At 40.4% G+C, this 14,658-nt stretch overlaps 1 protein-coding gene across 1 annotated transcript; it reads right to left on the bottom strand.

Moving 5' to 3' along the window:
* Positions 1-511: 511 nt before the first annotated feature.
* On the bottom strand, positions 512-13,675 carry LOC116503504 (retinol dehydrogenase 16-like). The gene is made up of 5 exons (XM_032209927.1): positions 13,548-13,675; positions 8,356-8,689; positions 5,810-6,068; positions 2,325-2,488; positions 512-1,131 (listed from the first exon to the last, which is right to left on the bottom strand). The coding sequence occupies exons 2-5, from the start codon at positions 8,666-8,668 to the stop codon at positions 914-916; spliced, it is 954 nt and encodes a 317-aa protein (XP_032065818.1). The 5' UTR covers positions 8,669-8,689; positions 13,548-13,675; the 3' UTR covers positions 512-913.
* Positions 13,676-14,658: the final 983 nt, after the last annotated feature.

Below are 14,658 nucleotides of genomic sequence, written 5' to 3'. Positions count from 1 at the left end.
TCCCACCACTGATGTGATGTGACACCCAGAAAATATGGCATACTTCACTTAATCTTCCAAGGAAAGATTGAAGGCAAATGAGGTCCAGGCAGAAGAAGAACATCATGGCTTCAAAATCCAAGGGATTAATTTGGACAAAACTCAACAGCACTTTTTCACATGGCTGTTGATAAAAATAGGATCGCCAACATGATCGCCAATGTCCAATGACGGATACGGCACAAGAAGAAGAAGATGGCAGTTCCCAACCATAGTTTAGTGACAGACAAACATTTGGAGGTACATCCTTCCTGCCACCAGTTATCAGGAGATCTCAAAGATCCAAGGTAACATGCTAAGTTGGACAGATCAATGGTCCTATTTGATTTAGGGAAATTTTGTATGCTCTTGCCCAGATAATACTTCAGAGCAGTGGTTCCCAACGGAGTGCCCATGCCCCACAGGGGGGCAATTTGATTTTTAATGGGGGCAATTTGAACTTTGTTTAAACCAGGTTAATGGCCTTTTAGGCTTCCTCCATGTGAGTAGAGTTCACTTTTTGAGTAAAGTAAGACTTATATGTCACAGGGGGGGGGGGGTACCAGGGTTTTAGAAATGCTTAGGTGGGGTATGGCCAAGAAAAGGTTGGAAACCACTGCTTTAGAGTCAAAATCTAGATGGACATCACTCCTGTAAAAAATAGAACAGGTGGATGGTGGGAATACCTTTATCCACAATAACTATGTAATGAGGAAACTGGTCTGATGTAATGAAAGATAATTTAGGATATACAGTATTCTAGAAACAAGCATCATATAATAAAAGGAGAGCCTATTAAAAGCCACCCAAGAATGCAAGATTCTAAATAGACTAGGTTTCCAAGCGCAATCCACCAGTGTCAAACTTTCCTCTTGAAAACCAACATCTCTCCACCCTAAGTGCTCTCTTTTGGTCGAGGGTAAGACCACAAAAACAGTGTATCTGTTAGCCTTGTTGGCATGTAGCTTATAGGGAGGTAAAAGAGTTTGGCATCCCAACCAGCTGAGTAGCGGAAGCGAGGATGCACAGCTGTCAATGCGTGTTCCATGCAGTTGGTAACTAAATGAAGTTTAGAATTGCAGTGTGCTTGCATCTTAGTGGTTCCTACAATCACTACAGAGAGAGAAATGGGGGGGGGGGGAATGAAATAAGAATACACGTCTTCTTCACAAAATATAAATTAGAATCATCCTAAGCTCTCATTTAACAATTCTGTATACAAATGGCCCAGATCATACCTATCCTTTCCAACTATAACTTTTGCTCATTACAAATTTAGGTGCCTGAAATTAATATCCTGAGAAGCGTGGGCTTCATTATAAAATAGTCGATGAGGTAAGAATACATTCAGCCAGAAATAATGCTCATGGTAACAGCGTAATTCGAATATGTAGAAGACTTTCTGTAGATATATGACTCGCTGCACCAAATGCATTGGCCCCAAGAAAATTGATCTCTTTCATCCAATAAACAGGGGAGGTTCTAAGTAACTCCACCCAGGCATACATCATGCCCACAGCAGCTTAGCAATCGGTGTGTTCCCAACCCCCCGGGAGTTCCCAAAGAAAGCTAGGATACTTCAGAAAACTAGGATAGTTCATATAAGTTAGTTATTAGAAAACAAACACCAAACATTCTAAAACTGTGTGCAATTTTTGAAACATAAGGCAGAATCTAGACAGAGAGGGCAAGGAGAGACATTTATAACAGCAAAACATTTTTCATGGAACTAATTGGATTCAGCTTCATATGCTCTTTATAAGAGTCATATAATTGTTATGTCTTTCTTTCCTACTATTTTCCCCTAATATTATGGATATTGAGGGCAACATATTTATTTTGGAATCCAGCTGAACAAAGTTAATGTTTGCAATCATTGTTCTGATTATTACAATATTTGATTCAGGTTTCTGACCCTTATAATTGCAAGGATAGACATGACATTCTTCAGGGGATTTCCAACAGGGTTTCTTTCCTTCTTTCTTTCTTTCTTTCTTTCTTTCTTTCTTTCTTTCTTTCTTTCTTTCTTTTTCTTTCTTTCTTTCTTTCTTTCATCTCCCCTTCTCTCTCATTTGTTTACCTCACTTTTCCCCCTCTCTCATTCTCTCCCTCCATCATTTTCTTATTTCTTTCTCTTTCTCCCCTTTTCTCTCTCATTTCTCTCTCTCTCCCTCCCATTTCCATTTTTCTCTCTTTTTCCTCTCCCTCTCCCTTTCTCTTTTTCTTTTTTCCTTTCCTTTTCTTTTCAGGCTGGACTCCATATTGTGTAACATCAGGTTTTGAGAAAATATGAGAATCACACTCACGTGACTTATAATAACTCTCTCCATACGCTTCCTTGGTTTCTTCTGGAAGACGCTCCCAGATGTTTCTGAAGTTTTCGAGCAAGTTTTTATCATTGGTGATTGCAGTTTGGAAGTAACCTGGCTCTATTATGCAGACTTTCACTCCAAAGGGGGAGAGTTCAAGCCTGCAAAATATATATATTAATATTATCTACCACATGTCCTGGAAGATAATTATGGCTGTAACTTCTTGAAAATGTAGGAACATGGACAAAAGAAAAGAACGGGGAGTAAAAGAAAGTGGAAGGAGAAAAATGAGAAAGTACAAATTCTACATTCTGTATGAAAATTTACTTTAAGACAGATTAATCTCCCCAAAGAAAACATGGGAAATAATGTTAAGGCTCTCACTTCTATGTACTTTGCTTCTATAGCATAGAATGTAATTCTTTTTACTTGAAAGTAAAAAAAAAAAATCTGTGTTATAGAAGTACAGGGAGTCATCGACATATAATAGTTCATTTAGTGACCATTGAAAGTTACAATGGATTTTCCATTCTCTGATTCTTCTTTTTAATTTAATTTAAACTCTGCTTGTTTCATATAGGCTGAAGAATAAGTTAACTCGTTAATAATTAATAACTAAACATTCAATAAAAGGCCAAGGACTCTGATGCAAGATGAGTGCAAAGGTTTCCTATTTTTGTTTCCACCTACGCAGCCTGATGCCTCAAAACAGACCAGAATCAGGATCATGAATTCTTGCACTCTCATGCTTGTGTTGCACAATAGCTGCTCTTTCACTTTAGATACTGATGGCACCTTAGATACTGATGGCAATATTGAACCGCCAGGGCTAGTAGCCATGTATTCATCTAATTTCTTCTAAAAGTTGTTCAAGCTTGTGATTATTACAACACCTTGTACTAAAACATTTCCTTATCTCTTCCTTGTTTAAATGCAACAGACCTCCAGATATTTTGGATGTGAACTGGTTTTCAGAAAGAGTAATACAAATATAGAGCAAGGGTGAGGAAACTTGTTCATCTGCCTGATTCTGCTTGAGTCTTGTCTAAATGATTCTTGCTTGTTTTTCTTGTCTGCATGTGCCCAGGGGGAAATCCATGGGTTTGAGGCTACCATAGTGGAATAACTCTAGAACTGTGATGGAGAATCTATGGCACAAGTGCCATAAGGGGCTCGGGGAGCCCTCTCTATGAGCACACAAGCTGTCGCCCAGCTCAGCTTCACTGCACATGTGCACACACCTCCCACCGGCCAGCTGATTTTCAGGTCTCTGCCGTGCATGCAGGAGACATGCGCGCATGTGCAGGGGAGCACAAAGGTTTCAGGGAGGGACTCTGGTGTCTGGTGGAGGCTGTTTTCGTCCTCCCAGAGGAGCCTGGGGAGGGAGAAAAACGGCCCTTCCGGAAGTTCCAGAAGTCCGAAACTGGGCCTGTTTCCAGCCTCCGGAGCTCGGGGAAGGCTGTTTTCGCTCTCCTGGAGTCTCGAGGAAAGCCTCCAGAGCCTGAGGAGGGTGAAAATGCCCCCCACCGTGGTGCAGGAGCCTGAGTAGGCTGCATGGGGGAGGGGGGTGCATGCATGCACGGGGAGTCACATGTGCATTGAAGGTGTGGGCATGCATAGAATTTAAATTGGCCAGGTCTGTCTTTTTTCTTTCCCCTCCCCCAGCCAAGGGTCCAGACTTCTTCAACCTGGTCCCACCCCTCCCGCCCAATGCATAGGGCTTTATCTCTAATAACTCTAACCAACATGGCCTTGGGTGTAGAATTATGGGAAGCCAAAGCAAATGCATCTGGAGGAAATCAGCCAGGGAAAGACTGAATTAAATCAAGCTGTGTGGTTTTAAAATCTCACAAGGGATTAACTATTCACATTGTGCTAACCATAAGGTGTTTTGTTTGGAACTCATAGTTGGCTGACATCATGTCTGGGAGCTTTGATGAAGCGGTTCAATTTTTTTTTTCCAATGTAGCCTTCCAATTGCATTCTTAACAATGGCACACACAAAAAATCTGCCCTCCCATGGTTAAAGACAAGTAAGACAGTTGCCAATCAATTAAGTGCTCCAGTGAGCAGCTCCCATCTTGGCTTGTAACGCAAGGGCTGTGCCATCGCAATGAACATTTTATAGTGACTGAAATGGACAAGATTGCAAATACTACAAATATAGTTTTGCAAATCAAAACTCATTTATGCTGGGGAATTACTTGGTTTCAGAAAAACATGTGCTTGAAGCAAGTGGAAAGCTGGGGAGAAAAGCAGAAGTATTCTGTGAGAACTATTTCTATATTGATGACAAGCATCTGTTTCAATGGGAATAATTTGTTGGCACTAGAACCCAGCACTTTTGAGAGAAATTGACATTTACGATGCTGTGTTAACTTCATTTTTCAGAATGCATGCATTTGTGTATATTTAACAAAGTTTTACCTGCAGGCACAGGTAGTGCTCAACGTACCGCCATAATTGAGCCTGGGATTATGGCTGTAAATTGTGTCAGTCGTTCACATGACTGAACCGGATTTTGCAACCTTTTTTGTCGTGGTCATTAAGTCCCCATAGTTACTAAATGAAGATGCCATTTGTTCAGTGAATCCATTGTCTGCAATGGTTTTGAGGTTTTTTTTGCCAGAAACCAGAAGTAAGTGCTGCTTTCCAGCAAAAAAGCCATAAATTGTGGTCATGTGACCGCAGGACAATGGAAACAGCTATAGATGTGGGCCAGTTGCTGAATCAGAACATCAAATCCAGATTGTAAGTAGCCTTGGAAAGGTCCGCCATAATTTTGAACAGGTTATATAAGTCAAGGGGGTCTAGCTGTATTCTATTTTGCTTTTTAGCCAGCAAGATTTACACTGATGTTTTATGTTTGTTATGTCTCTCTCAAGTACCTGGATCTAACTGTCAGTTCTTTTAAAGGAGAGCTCACTCAGTTTTACTCACCAATCAGTCTCCCTGCACTTGCAAAGGTTTAGCTCAATTTAATTGTGTGTTGATTAGCGTTCAAAACTGACTTTTTCTTCTTTCAACCTGAGCCAAACATCCATGAGTCACACTCTCTGTTACTATTAGCAGAGGAATTTCAACGTGGTGATGGCAAAGCATTCTTATTACAGTGATTCATAATTATTAATCATCTGTTTATGTACCAATTTTTCTCTTACTGTAACATTAAAAAAATAAAGCAATTGGGACATGTGTGATGTGTTAGGAGGTGTGTGTGTGTGTGTGTGTCAAAAGCTCTGATAGGAACATGGAAGTTTGTTCAACAGTTAGGAATGTTGGTGCTAACTTTGATGCTGAATGAGAAAATTGATCGGTCTGCAGTTACACTTGTATTGTATCCTCCAACACTTCTGTAAACTAACACTGTTATTATTACTTTATATTCTGAAATGCAGCTGTTTTATGAAAGAATTTACCCCACTGTCCCAGAAACATTTGAATTTTTGCCAATACTGTTAACAGAAAACAGCACTTACCTGAGACTATCAGAGAAAGATTCCACTCCATATTTTGAAGGACAGTAGCCTCCGCCAAAAAGACTTAATCGGCCCATTATGCTGGCAATATTGATAATACGTCCCTTGGCTTTTCGCAACAATGGCAGCATGTGTATGGTCACGTCAATCACCCCAAGTAGATTGATATCTATGACTTTCTTAAAATCCTCCTTGGTTAGCCACTCATTTGGGGCAGTCGGGACAGAAACACCAGCATTGTTTACCAACCCCCAAAGTCCTAATGAGAAGAAGACAAACAGGGAATGTCAACTATGTGATAAGAGGCCTCTACAGCAGGGTATACCCTCTGGAATACTCTCTCTTGTTATACATTAGGCAAGCCAATCTTGTTCTTGAAACATGTAAAGAAGACAGCTTAGAGATCTAATAGCACTTAAGACTTATATACCGCTTCACAGTGCTTTACAGCCTTCTCTAAGCGGATTGCCTCCAACATTCTGGGTCCTCATTTGAGTTCGCTTTCATTTTCCCTACAAGAATAACCCTTGAAAAAGATTAGAGGAAAGTGACTTGCCCGAAGTCACAAAATAAGAATAATCTACAACCTGGGCCTCCCTACTCTTAATCTTACATTTTAATCACTATGCAGTACTGCACTGGTCCCACACATGTCGCTGTTATGATTTAATGCAGCAACCAATTTAAATATGGTGAACATGTTTTTATTTGCCTTGGCATTTGATAGTAACTTCCCAGTACTTGTGGTCATTTTTTTCATAAGTCTTATTTGTAATGGTCTGTGGGAATATCCTTGAGAGACAGGAGGAGGAGCTGTTGCCAGAACAATGGTCAGGTAAGAGACATCTCAGACCATTGAAGAATGGAAATGTGGGACATGTCTAGTCCTCTCTAATCCCTTGGAAAGTAAAGCCAAGGTGACAAAATGTGCTTTCAATTCCATTATAGCAACCTTCCATTGAAGGTAGTGTTAGTACTCAATCTTGCAAGTCCATACAAATTGGGACTGTAAAATCTGTCAATCTGATTTATGCCTGGCATGACAAATACCCGTTGCTATTGGAAGTAGTAGTGGTGCAATTGGCCCTTGTTTAGCTGAATAGCTATAAATCTGGTTTAGTGGTTATGGCACCATATTAGAAACCAGAAGATGTGAATTCTAGTCCTGATTTAAGTATGAAAACCAGTGGATCGCTCACCTGTCTCTGAGGTCAATTCACCTCACAGGGTTGTTGTGGGGAAAAGCAGAAAAGGTAGGAACATTAGGTACAGTATGTTCAGTGCCTTCAGTCATTTATAAAAAATAATAATAAAGGCAGGATGAGAACTTGAAAAAAATTGAGATGGACAAGTTGATTGTTAAGTGAAGCAGTCACTAAGTGAAATCATCACTGTGCTTATGCTCTTACTTCAATTTTCCTTTGCTTTACAAACCTGTGAAAGTTGCAAATACAGCCACTGGGCTACAAAATTGCTTTTTCATCATCATCTTAACTGCAAATGGTTGCTATCCAAGACAAATACTAACTGATGGGTAAACAGCTAGCATTGAATCTGGATGGGCAAACAAAATCACTTCAGTATTTAAGTTGGTATATTCTTTTCTGGACAAAACAAAGCTAGCCATATCAAAAGCCAGTTTACTTTATGCTAATGGATTTCTATGTATAATTTTTGAGGATGGAGGGGACATCTTGGCCAAGATCACACCATAAATGCCATGACATAACAATTAACTGTTATACAATTACCATGGATCGAGACAGGAATGCTGGTTGCATTTAGTATTGAAGTCAGCAAATGTTAATAAAAAGTGAAGGCTAATCTTGTGGGACGTATGTACTATAGTTCAAGAGTCGAGGGACAAGGGAAAAATTGAGTTTTCCCGATATTGCTAATACACGGCTGTGTTGGTTGGAGCTGCATAGAACTTACACAACACCACAACAACCTGAATCAACCTGTGGTCATCCATTTACATCCTTATTACCAATTGCAATGTGCAATAACCATTCCCTGAAACTGCTTGTGAGAAAAAAAGATCAGTAGCAACCTCAGAAGACACAATGAGCAAGAACAAAACTGAATGGAGTGCAGGGCAAGCAACTTGCAGGAGTTCTGGACAACTCCCGTAATTGTTTGCCATAATTTGTACTCAGGCTAATGGGAGTCTAAAACACCTGGAGCATATTAGAGCAACAGTTCTGTCCAGTTTAGTACCAGTAACTCTTGCCTCCAATACATACTGTAGTAAGGAACATTTTCCATTGAAAGAAGAGGATTGCACAACAGTCACGTTACCCAATATGTACAGAGTGGCAATGTGTAGAGATGAGATTTTAAAAATGGACTTCAGACTTAGACAAGCCAGGGTCAAAAGCTCCTGCTTAGTATCTTAAAAAAAAAAATCAGTTTCAGAGGACTGTTGTCACAAAAAGTGGGGCTAACCCTTCTAGAAATTCACCCTGATTTACACAAGAAGAATATTATTCCATTTTTATTCAAACCCTAAAGAAAACCCAAGACTGCCTGAATTCTGTGCCAACCTTTGTCTCCTACTTGGCTTTTCACCCATTCCATTGCTTTGTCCAAACTTTCTGTGCTGTTGACATCTATGAGGTTGGTCTGCAACCGTTCTGATGTGGCTTCTTTCAGCTTCTCTGCACCCTGCTGGGTTAGACAACCTGCCAAGACACGAAGGCCTTTCGCATCCAACTGCCGAGCCAGGAGATTGCCGAATCCAGAGTCACACCCAGTGATGAAGACATATTTGTCTGTCAGGTTTGGCAAAATCTGTTTTTCACGGTACCAACGGAACAGGATATAGAACCCCAACAAGGCTGCCACATAAAACCACATGGTCTTTTAATGCTTCTGTGGCTGAAAGAGAAGAACATTACTAGGATGCTAGATTATCAACCGAGCGGAGGGAGAGGAGGAGAGAATAATCCATAAACAATTATTTATTGAATAAACCACATGCTTGGATTCACGCAAGTTATACTATAACTCAAGTTTTACAAACTATAGTGGCTAAGAGTTCCCACTCTACCACAAGCCAAGCAGCTGAACAATGACTTCGTGTCATTATCTTTCAATTTTTTTTATCTACTGTGTTTTTATAATGAATGGTTTTAATGTTTTCAGTGTTGTTATATTGTAAGCTGCCCAGAGTTGTTGGATATGAGATGGGTGGCAAATAAATGGATGGATGGATGGATGGATGGATGGATGGATAGATAGATAGATAGATAGAAAGATAGATGGAAAGATAGATAGAAAGATAGATAGGGGTAGGTAGGTAGGTGATAGACAGACAGACAGACAGGATGATGATAGATAGAGGTAGGTAGGTAGGTAGATAATAGATAGATAGATAGATAGATAGATAGATAGATAGAGGGCAAGGATAGTTGATGCGCCAAATATAGCCTCTCCACTATCAAACGACAACCCGGCCTTCACGTGGTGCCCCCTGTTCCCACCAATCGGGCTCTGTCGACCCTTGGGACTGGCGTCCCCTTGGGTATATCCAGCCGAAACAGCTTCCATGGATCGCCATAAATTTCCATGGAAGTCGCCTATACCCACGTTGGGTGAAGAGGCGTCGAGTGAGTGAGTGAGATAGATAGATAGATAGATAGATAGATAGATAGATAGATAGATAGATAGATAGATAGATGATAGAGGTAGGTAGATGATAGAAAAACAGATAGGCAGATAGATAGATAGATAGGTTGATGATAGATAGAGGTAGGTAGGTAGATGATACATAGATATATGAGGTCGGTAGGTAGACATATGAGAGAGAGAGAGGGAGAGAGAGAAAGACAGGGAGAGAGGGAGGGAGGGAAGGAGGGAGGAAGAGACTTTCTCTGTCAATCTGACATTGCATGGAAGAGCAGCAAAGTGGGTGTAGCCATAACCAATGTTTCCTCTAGCTTTTTTCAGTGTGTGCGGAAAAGTGTAGTGTTTGAGTGGCACATTTTCATGCCTGAGCACCTGAATTTTTTTAATGGTACAAATCTTTTTATTTCCATTTCATTCTATACAATCACATGTTTACTGTGCAACCGAGGCATATAACATTGAGTAATAAACACAGCCCTCGCTTTTATAGAGAATGCCCCCTGTGAATTTTTTTCACAGATGTTTCACAGAGCAATTGATTTATAGGATCCGAATTGGAATGGAGAAAAATGGGTTTGTGCGTGCGTGAGTGTGTGTGTGTGTGTTTGAGTGAGCGAGGGATCCGGTAAGGAAATTGCGCCTATTTAGAAAAGGTAAAGTGATAGAAGAATGGAAAAGAAGGGGAGAGAAAGAGAAGAGAGACAAAGAGAAAGAGGATGAGAGAGTAAGAAAGAGACAAAGAGGAGAGAGAAGGGAGAAAGAGAGAGAAAGTGAAGGAAGAATGGAAAAGAAGGAGAGAGAAAGAGAAGAGAGACAAAGAGAAAGAGGATGAGAGAGACAAAGAGAGAAGAGAGGAAGAGGAAAGAGTAAGAGAGAACATCTCATTTCATGTCTCCATGGATGCAATTGTGCAAATTGTGCAATCCAAAAATTCTTTTAAAGAGGAAAAAAATGCTTGCACAATTGCATCCATGCCAGATCCCTCGCTCACTCAAACACACACACACACACACTCACTCACGCACAAAATCATTTTTCTCCATTCTAATTTGGGTCCTATAAATCAATTGTTCTGTGAAACATCTGTGAAAAAAATTCAGGTGCTCAGACATGAAAAGGAGAGTTGAAAGGAAGGAAGGAAGGAGGGAGGAAAGGAGGGAGATTAAGAGAAAAGGAAGGAGGAGGGAAAGAGGCAGGGAAGGAGGAAAGGTATGTGAGAAGGAGGGGGGGACCGAGGGAGGGAAAGGAGGGGGAAGGAAAGGAGGAAAGGGGAAAAGAAAGGAGGGAAGGCAGGGGAGAAGGAAGTAAGGGGGGGAGGGAAGAAAAGGGTATGGAAAAGAAGAAATGAGGGAAGAAAAGAGGGAGGGAAGGAATAAGATACCTAACCTTTGATGTTTATAATGATTTGATAGTATGGGAATATCTCGAAATGTAGTTGTATTGTTTTTTACAAGTTATGGATGTTGTATTTTCTTTTTACCAATAAAATCTTTTTTTTAAAAAAAAAAAAAGAAAAAAAGAAAATGTGCCGCTCACTATACTTTTCCGCACACACTGAAAAAAAAATTAGAGGGAACATTGCCGCACACCTGCGCAGCTTAGAGGGAACATTGGCCATAACTTCAAAATCCCCAGCTGAAAGGTGACATTTGGCAAGAATACACAAAGTGGACTTCAGCAAGGGACTCCTCCCTTGCTGAATTACATTGCTTTCTGCTATAGAGTACAGTAAAGATCCCTCCCCACAAATGCTATTATATTAGTTTCCTACTTTAAAAAAAACTTGAGATGATGCATGAATCTCTTCTCTCTCACACAGACACATGCCTGCATGCCTGCACACCCCAACACAAACACACACACACACACCCATCACCACCACATTATCTCTGTGGCTGTTCTGTAAAATCAGTGAAGTTAAGAAAGGTGATTACTCAACATCATTCAATCAGGCTCAAGGTTAAGTGTGGACTTTGAACTCAGGTCTTCTCAAATGAGATCCAGCACTGGTTTTCTGGTATCAAATCTTGATATACTTTTATTGTAATATAGTAAATATAGTATTAATAAAAAGCATAGCTGGGAAGTTCTTTAGGATGCAGCAAACCTCAGGAGCTTTTCTTTTCTTGTGGATACCAATTGCCTACATTACAGTGCAAACCAAGAGACAGCTGTCATTTAATCACCTTGTCTGATATTCTGTATAAATCTACCATATAACAACAGCTATTTAATGACAAATATTGGCACAAGAGTTAATAGTCCTTTTCTCTCCAAGGGAGAAGTAGGACACAATTACGGTTGTAATTCACATCCTAGCTGAACTCCAGCATTCATTTGCAAATGGGTCAGCCATAATCATGTAACATCTTTTTTATTCTGTTGAAACCCTGAGAAAACAACAATACTATCTTTGCAAACCACAACACTAGATAGGTGTACAGCCATTTTCAATACAGTATCTCAATTCATTGACCAAGGAAGCTGCACATGTTATTCTGCAAAGGGGTACCTTTTCCTGCCCCTAAATGCTTAAATAGGACAGTTGGTAATCACCCTTTCTGGGGTGGTGGTATTATTGTTGCTGTTGAGGCAGTTGTGACTCCTGGCAACTGCCTGAACAAGAAAAACTGCAGTTTTCTTGGCAAGATTTTCAGAAGTGAATTGCCCTTGCCTCTTTCTTAGGGCTGAGAAAGAAAGAATGTCCCAAGGTCCCAAAGTGAACTAAGCTTTGTGAACTAATCACTTCGTGAACTAAAGTGGAACTAGAACTCACAGCCTCCCAGTTTTTAGCCTGGTGCTTTTAACTACTCCAGGGACACGGTGACTCAGTGGCTAAGATGCTGAGCTTGTCGATCAGAAATGTCGGCAGTTCAGTGGTTCGAATCTCTAGTGCCGTGTAACAGAGTGAACACCCATTACTTGTCCCAGTTTCTGCCAACCTAGCAGTTTGAAAGCACGTAAACAATGCAAGTAGAAAAATAGGAACCACTTTTGGTGGGAAGCTAACAGTGCTCCCTGCACCTTTGGTGTTTAGTCATGCCGGCCACATGACCACAGAGATGTCTTCGGACAGCACTGGCTCTTTGGCTTTGAAACAGAGATGAGGACTGCCTCCTAGAGTCGGGAACAACTAGCACATATGCACGAGGGGAACCTTTACCTTTACTTCTAACTACTCCACCAATTCAAAGGATCACAGTGTCTGCAAGACACTGACAGGGTTCCTAATCTCAGAATCAGTTTGATATGAGAGCCACTTGGGTCTAATGGTTAAGGCTAAAACCTAGGAGTTCGAATCCCGCCTTAAGGCATGAAAGTTGGCAAAGTGAGTTTGAGCCACTCATTCTCTTTCAGCCCAACCCACCTTGTTAGGTATTTGCCACCTTGAGCTATTTATAAAAATAACAAAGCTGGGACAATAAATAACATTGAATTTATTAACTGAATGTCCTCCAGGGGCATCACATTTCAAATCTCACTGGAATGACTGACGGCTGGTTTAAAGTATGACATTCAACAGGTATTCCCAGAATCATTGTCTCAGCACTTAAAAAGAAACAATTTACACCAAGTTGGATGATCTGGCAATCCCTGAACAAAACAAAAAGCAATGGGAGTTCAAGGTGGCATATGGTGATTCTCTCCACTCCTATTTTATCTTCACCAGCTGAGATGGAGTTTTGTGCTATGAGAAATAAATCAGGTGAAGGGAAGACTGGGTATAAAACAACTAAATGACATTTAAAAAAACCTAGGAGCTAAAAGACTTTTATTTGAGATACTTTAATTAGAGTTTTAAAAAATCAATAAAACACTGACTTGAAGCAATCCTTCTCCCCATTTTTTCCAAAGTAAGCTCAACTAACTTCAGCAGGATTGGGGATTTAGGGAAGAGGCGGTTAAGGGGGAAACGAAAGAGACCAGAGTGAATTCAATATTTCGCAAATCGTTTCAGGTTTACTCTACTTTGAAAATAAGCCGCCCTGTTCAGTTTTACACACACAGAGCCCTTTTCGCCATTTCTTCTTAGCTAAAGAGGGGAGCCGACATATTCCCAACAATACCGCCTCGTTTAAATGACCGTAAACCCCATAAAAGCAGATACCTGTTCAAACGTCCCCTTGCTTAGCCGAACCCACGACGAGCGCCTTCAGGAACCGCGATCGTCTGATTTGTTTTTGCCGATTTCTTTGCATTGAGAAACTGAAACTGGGTGGAATATACTGCCTCCCGGTGCCCGCCCACTCAACTGCTAAGGCAGGCAGGGATCTGAATGGGGATTCTGTTACTAACGTCTTGTGTGTAATCTGTTGCCTAATTGTTTAAAAAAACATTCATTAGCATAGGAAGAGAGAACAAAAGACTACAAGGCCGATGAAGCGTTGTGCAGACTTGCCAACAGTAGAGATGTAAAAGATTAAGTCTTGAGAAAGCTGGACTAAATGAATTTATATTTTACATAATTTTAGTTACAATTGTAATTTATGTTTATGTAGATGTATCAACTGAATGCAATTTATATAAACTAAAATATATAATTAAAACAGAATACCAGTAAATAGCCCGAATCTACAAGGACAAGTCAGGAAAGCTAAGTCTCTAACTAAGACGTGCAACAAATGCAAAATAAAAAGTTTCTTTCAACATGTAAGAGACAAGAAAAAAAGTCAAGGAAATATTGGTCCACTAATGTGAAAAGATGAGACAAGGAGGTTATGAGTAGCAGGGATATATATTGCATATAAATGCCACAGAACTGCATCCAATTCTGGTGACCAAGATACAAAAAAATGATTTTGAGATTCTACTAAACCATATGATGAGTGACGGAAGGAACAAGGTATGTCTAGTTTGACAAAGAGAAGGACTAAGGTTGATATGACAGCAGTCTTTCAGTACTTGGGCTATCAAAGAGAAGAGGAAGTCAGTTTATTCTCCAAAGCACTTGAGGGCAAGATAAGAAGTAACAGATGGAATCATATCAAAGAGAGATTCCACCTAGATTTAAGAGAAATCTCCTGACAATGAGAATCACTGGAATAACTTGCCTCTAGGAGTTGTGGATGCTCCATCACTGGAGGCTTTTAGAAGAGGCTGGACAGCCACTTGTCTGAAATGGTATAGGATCTCTTGTCGTTGGCAGGAGGTTGGACTAGAAGACCTCCAAGTTCCCTTCCAACCCTATTGTATTCTATCAATTGTTTAGTTCCATGTCA

The sequence above is a fragment of the Thamnophis elegans genome, chromosome 2 (genome assembly GCF_009769535.1).
Source record: "Thamnophis elegans isolate rThaEle1 chromosome 2, rThaEle1.pri, whole genome shotgun sequence".
Classification (NCBI taxonomy): Eukaryota; Metazoa; Chordata; class Lepidosauria; order Squamata; family Colubridae; genus Thamnophis; species Thamnophis elegans.
This window is presented reverse-complemented; position numbering and strand designations above follow the sequence as displayed.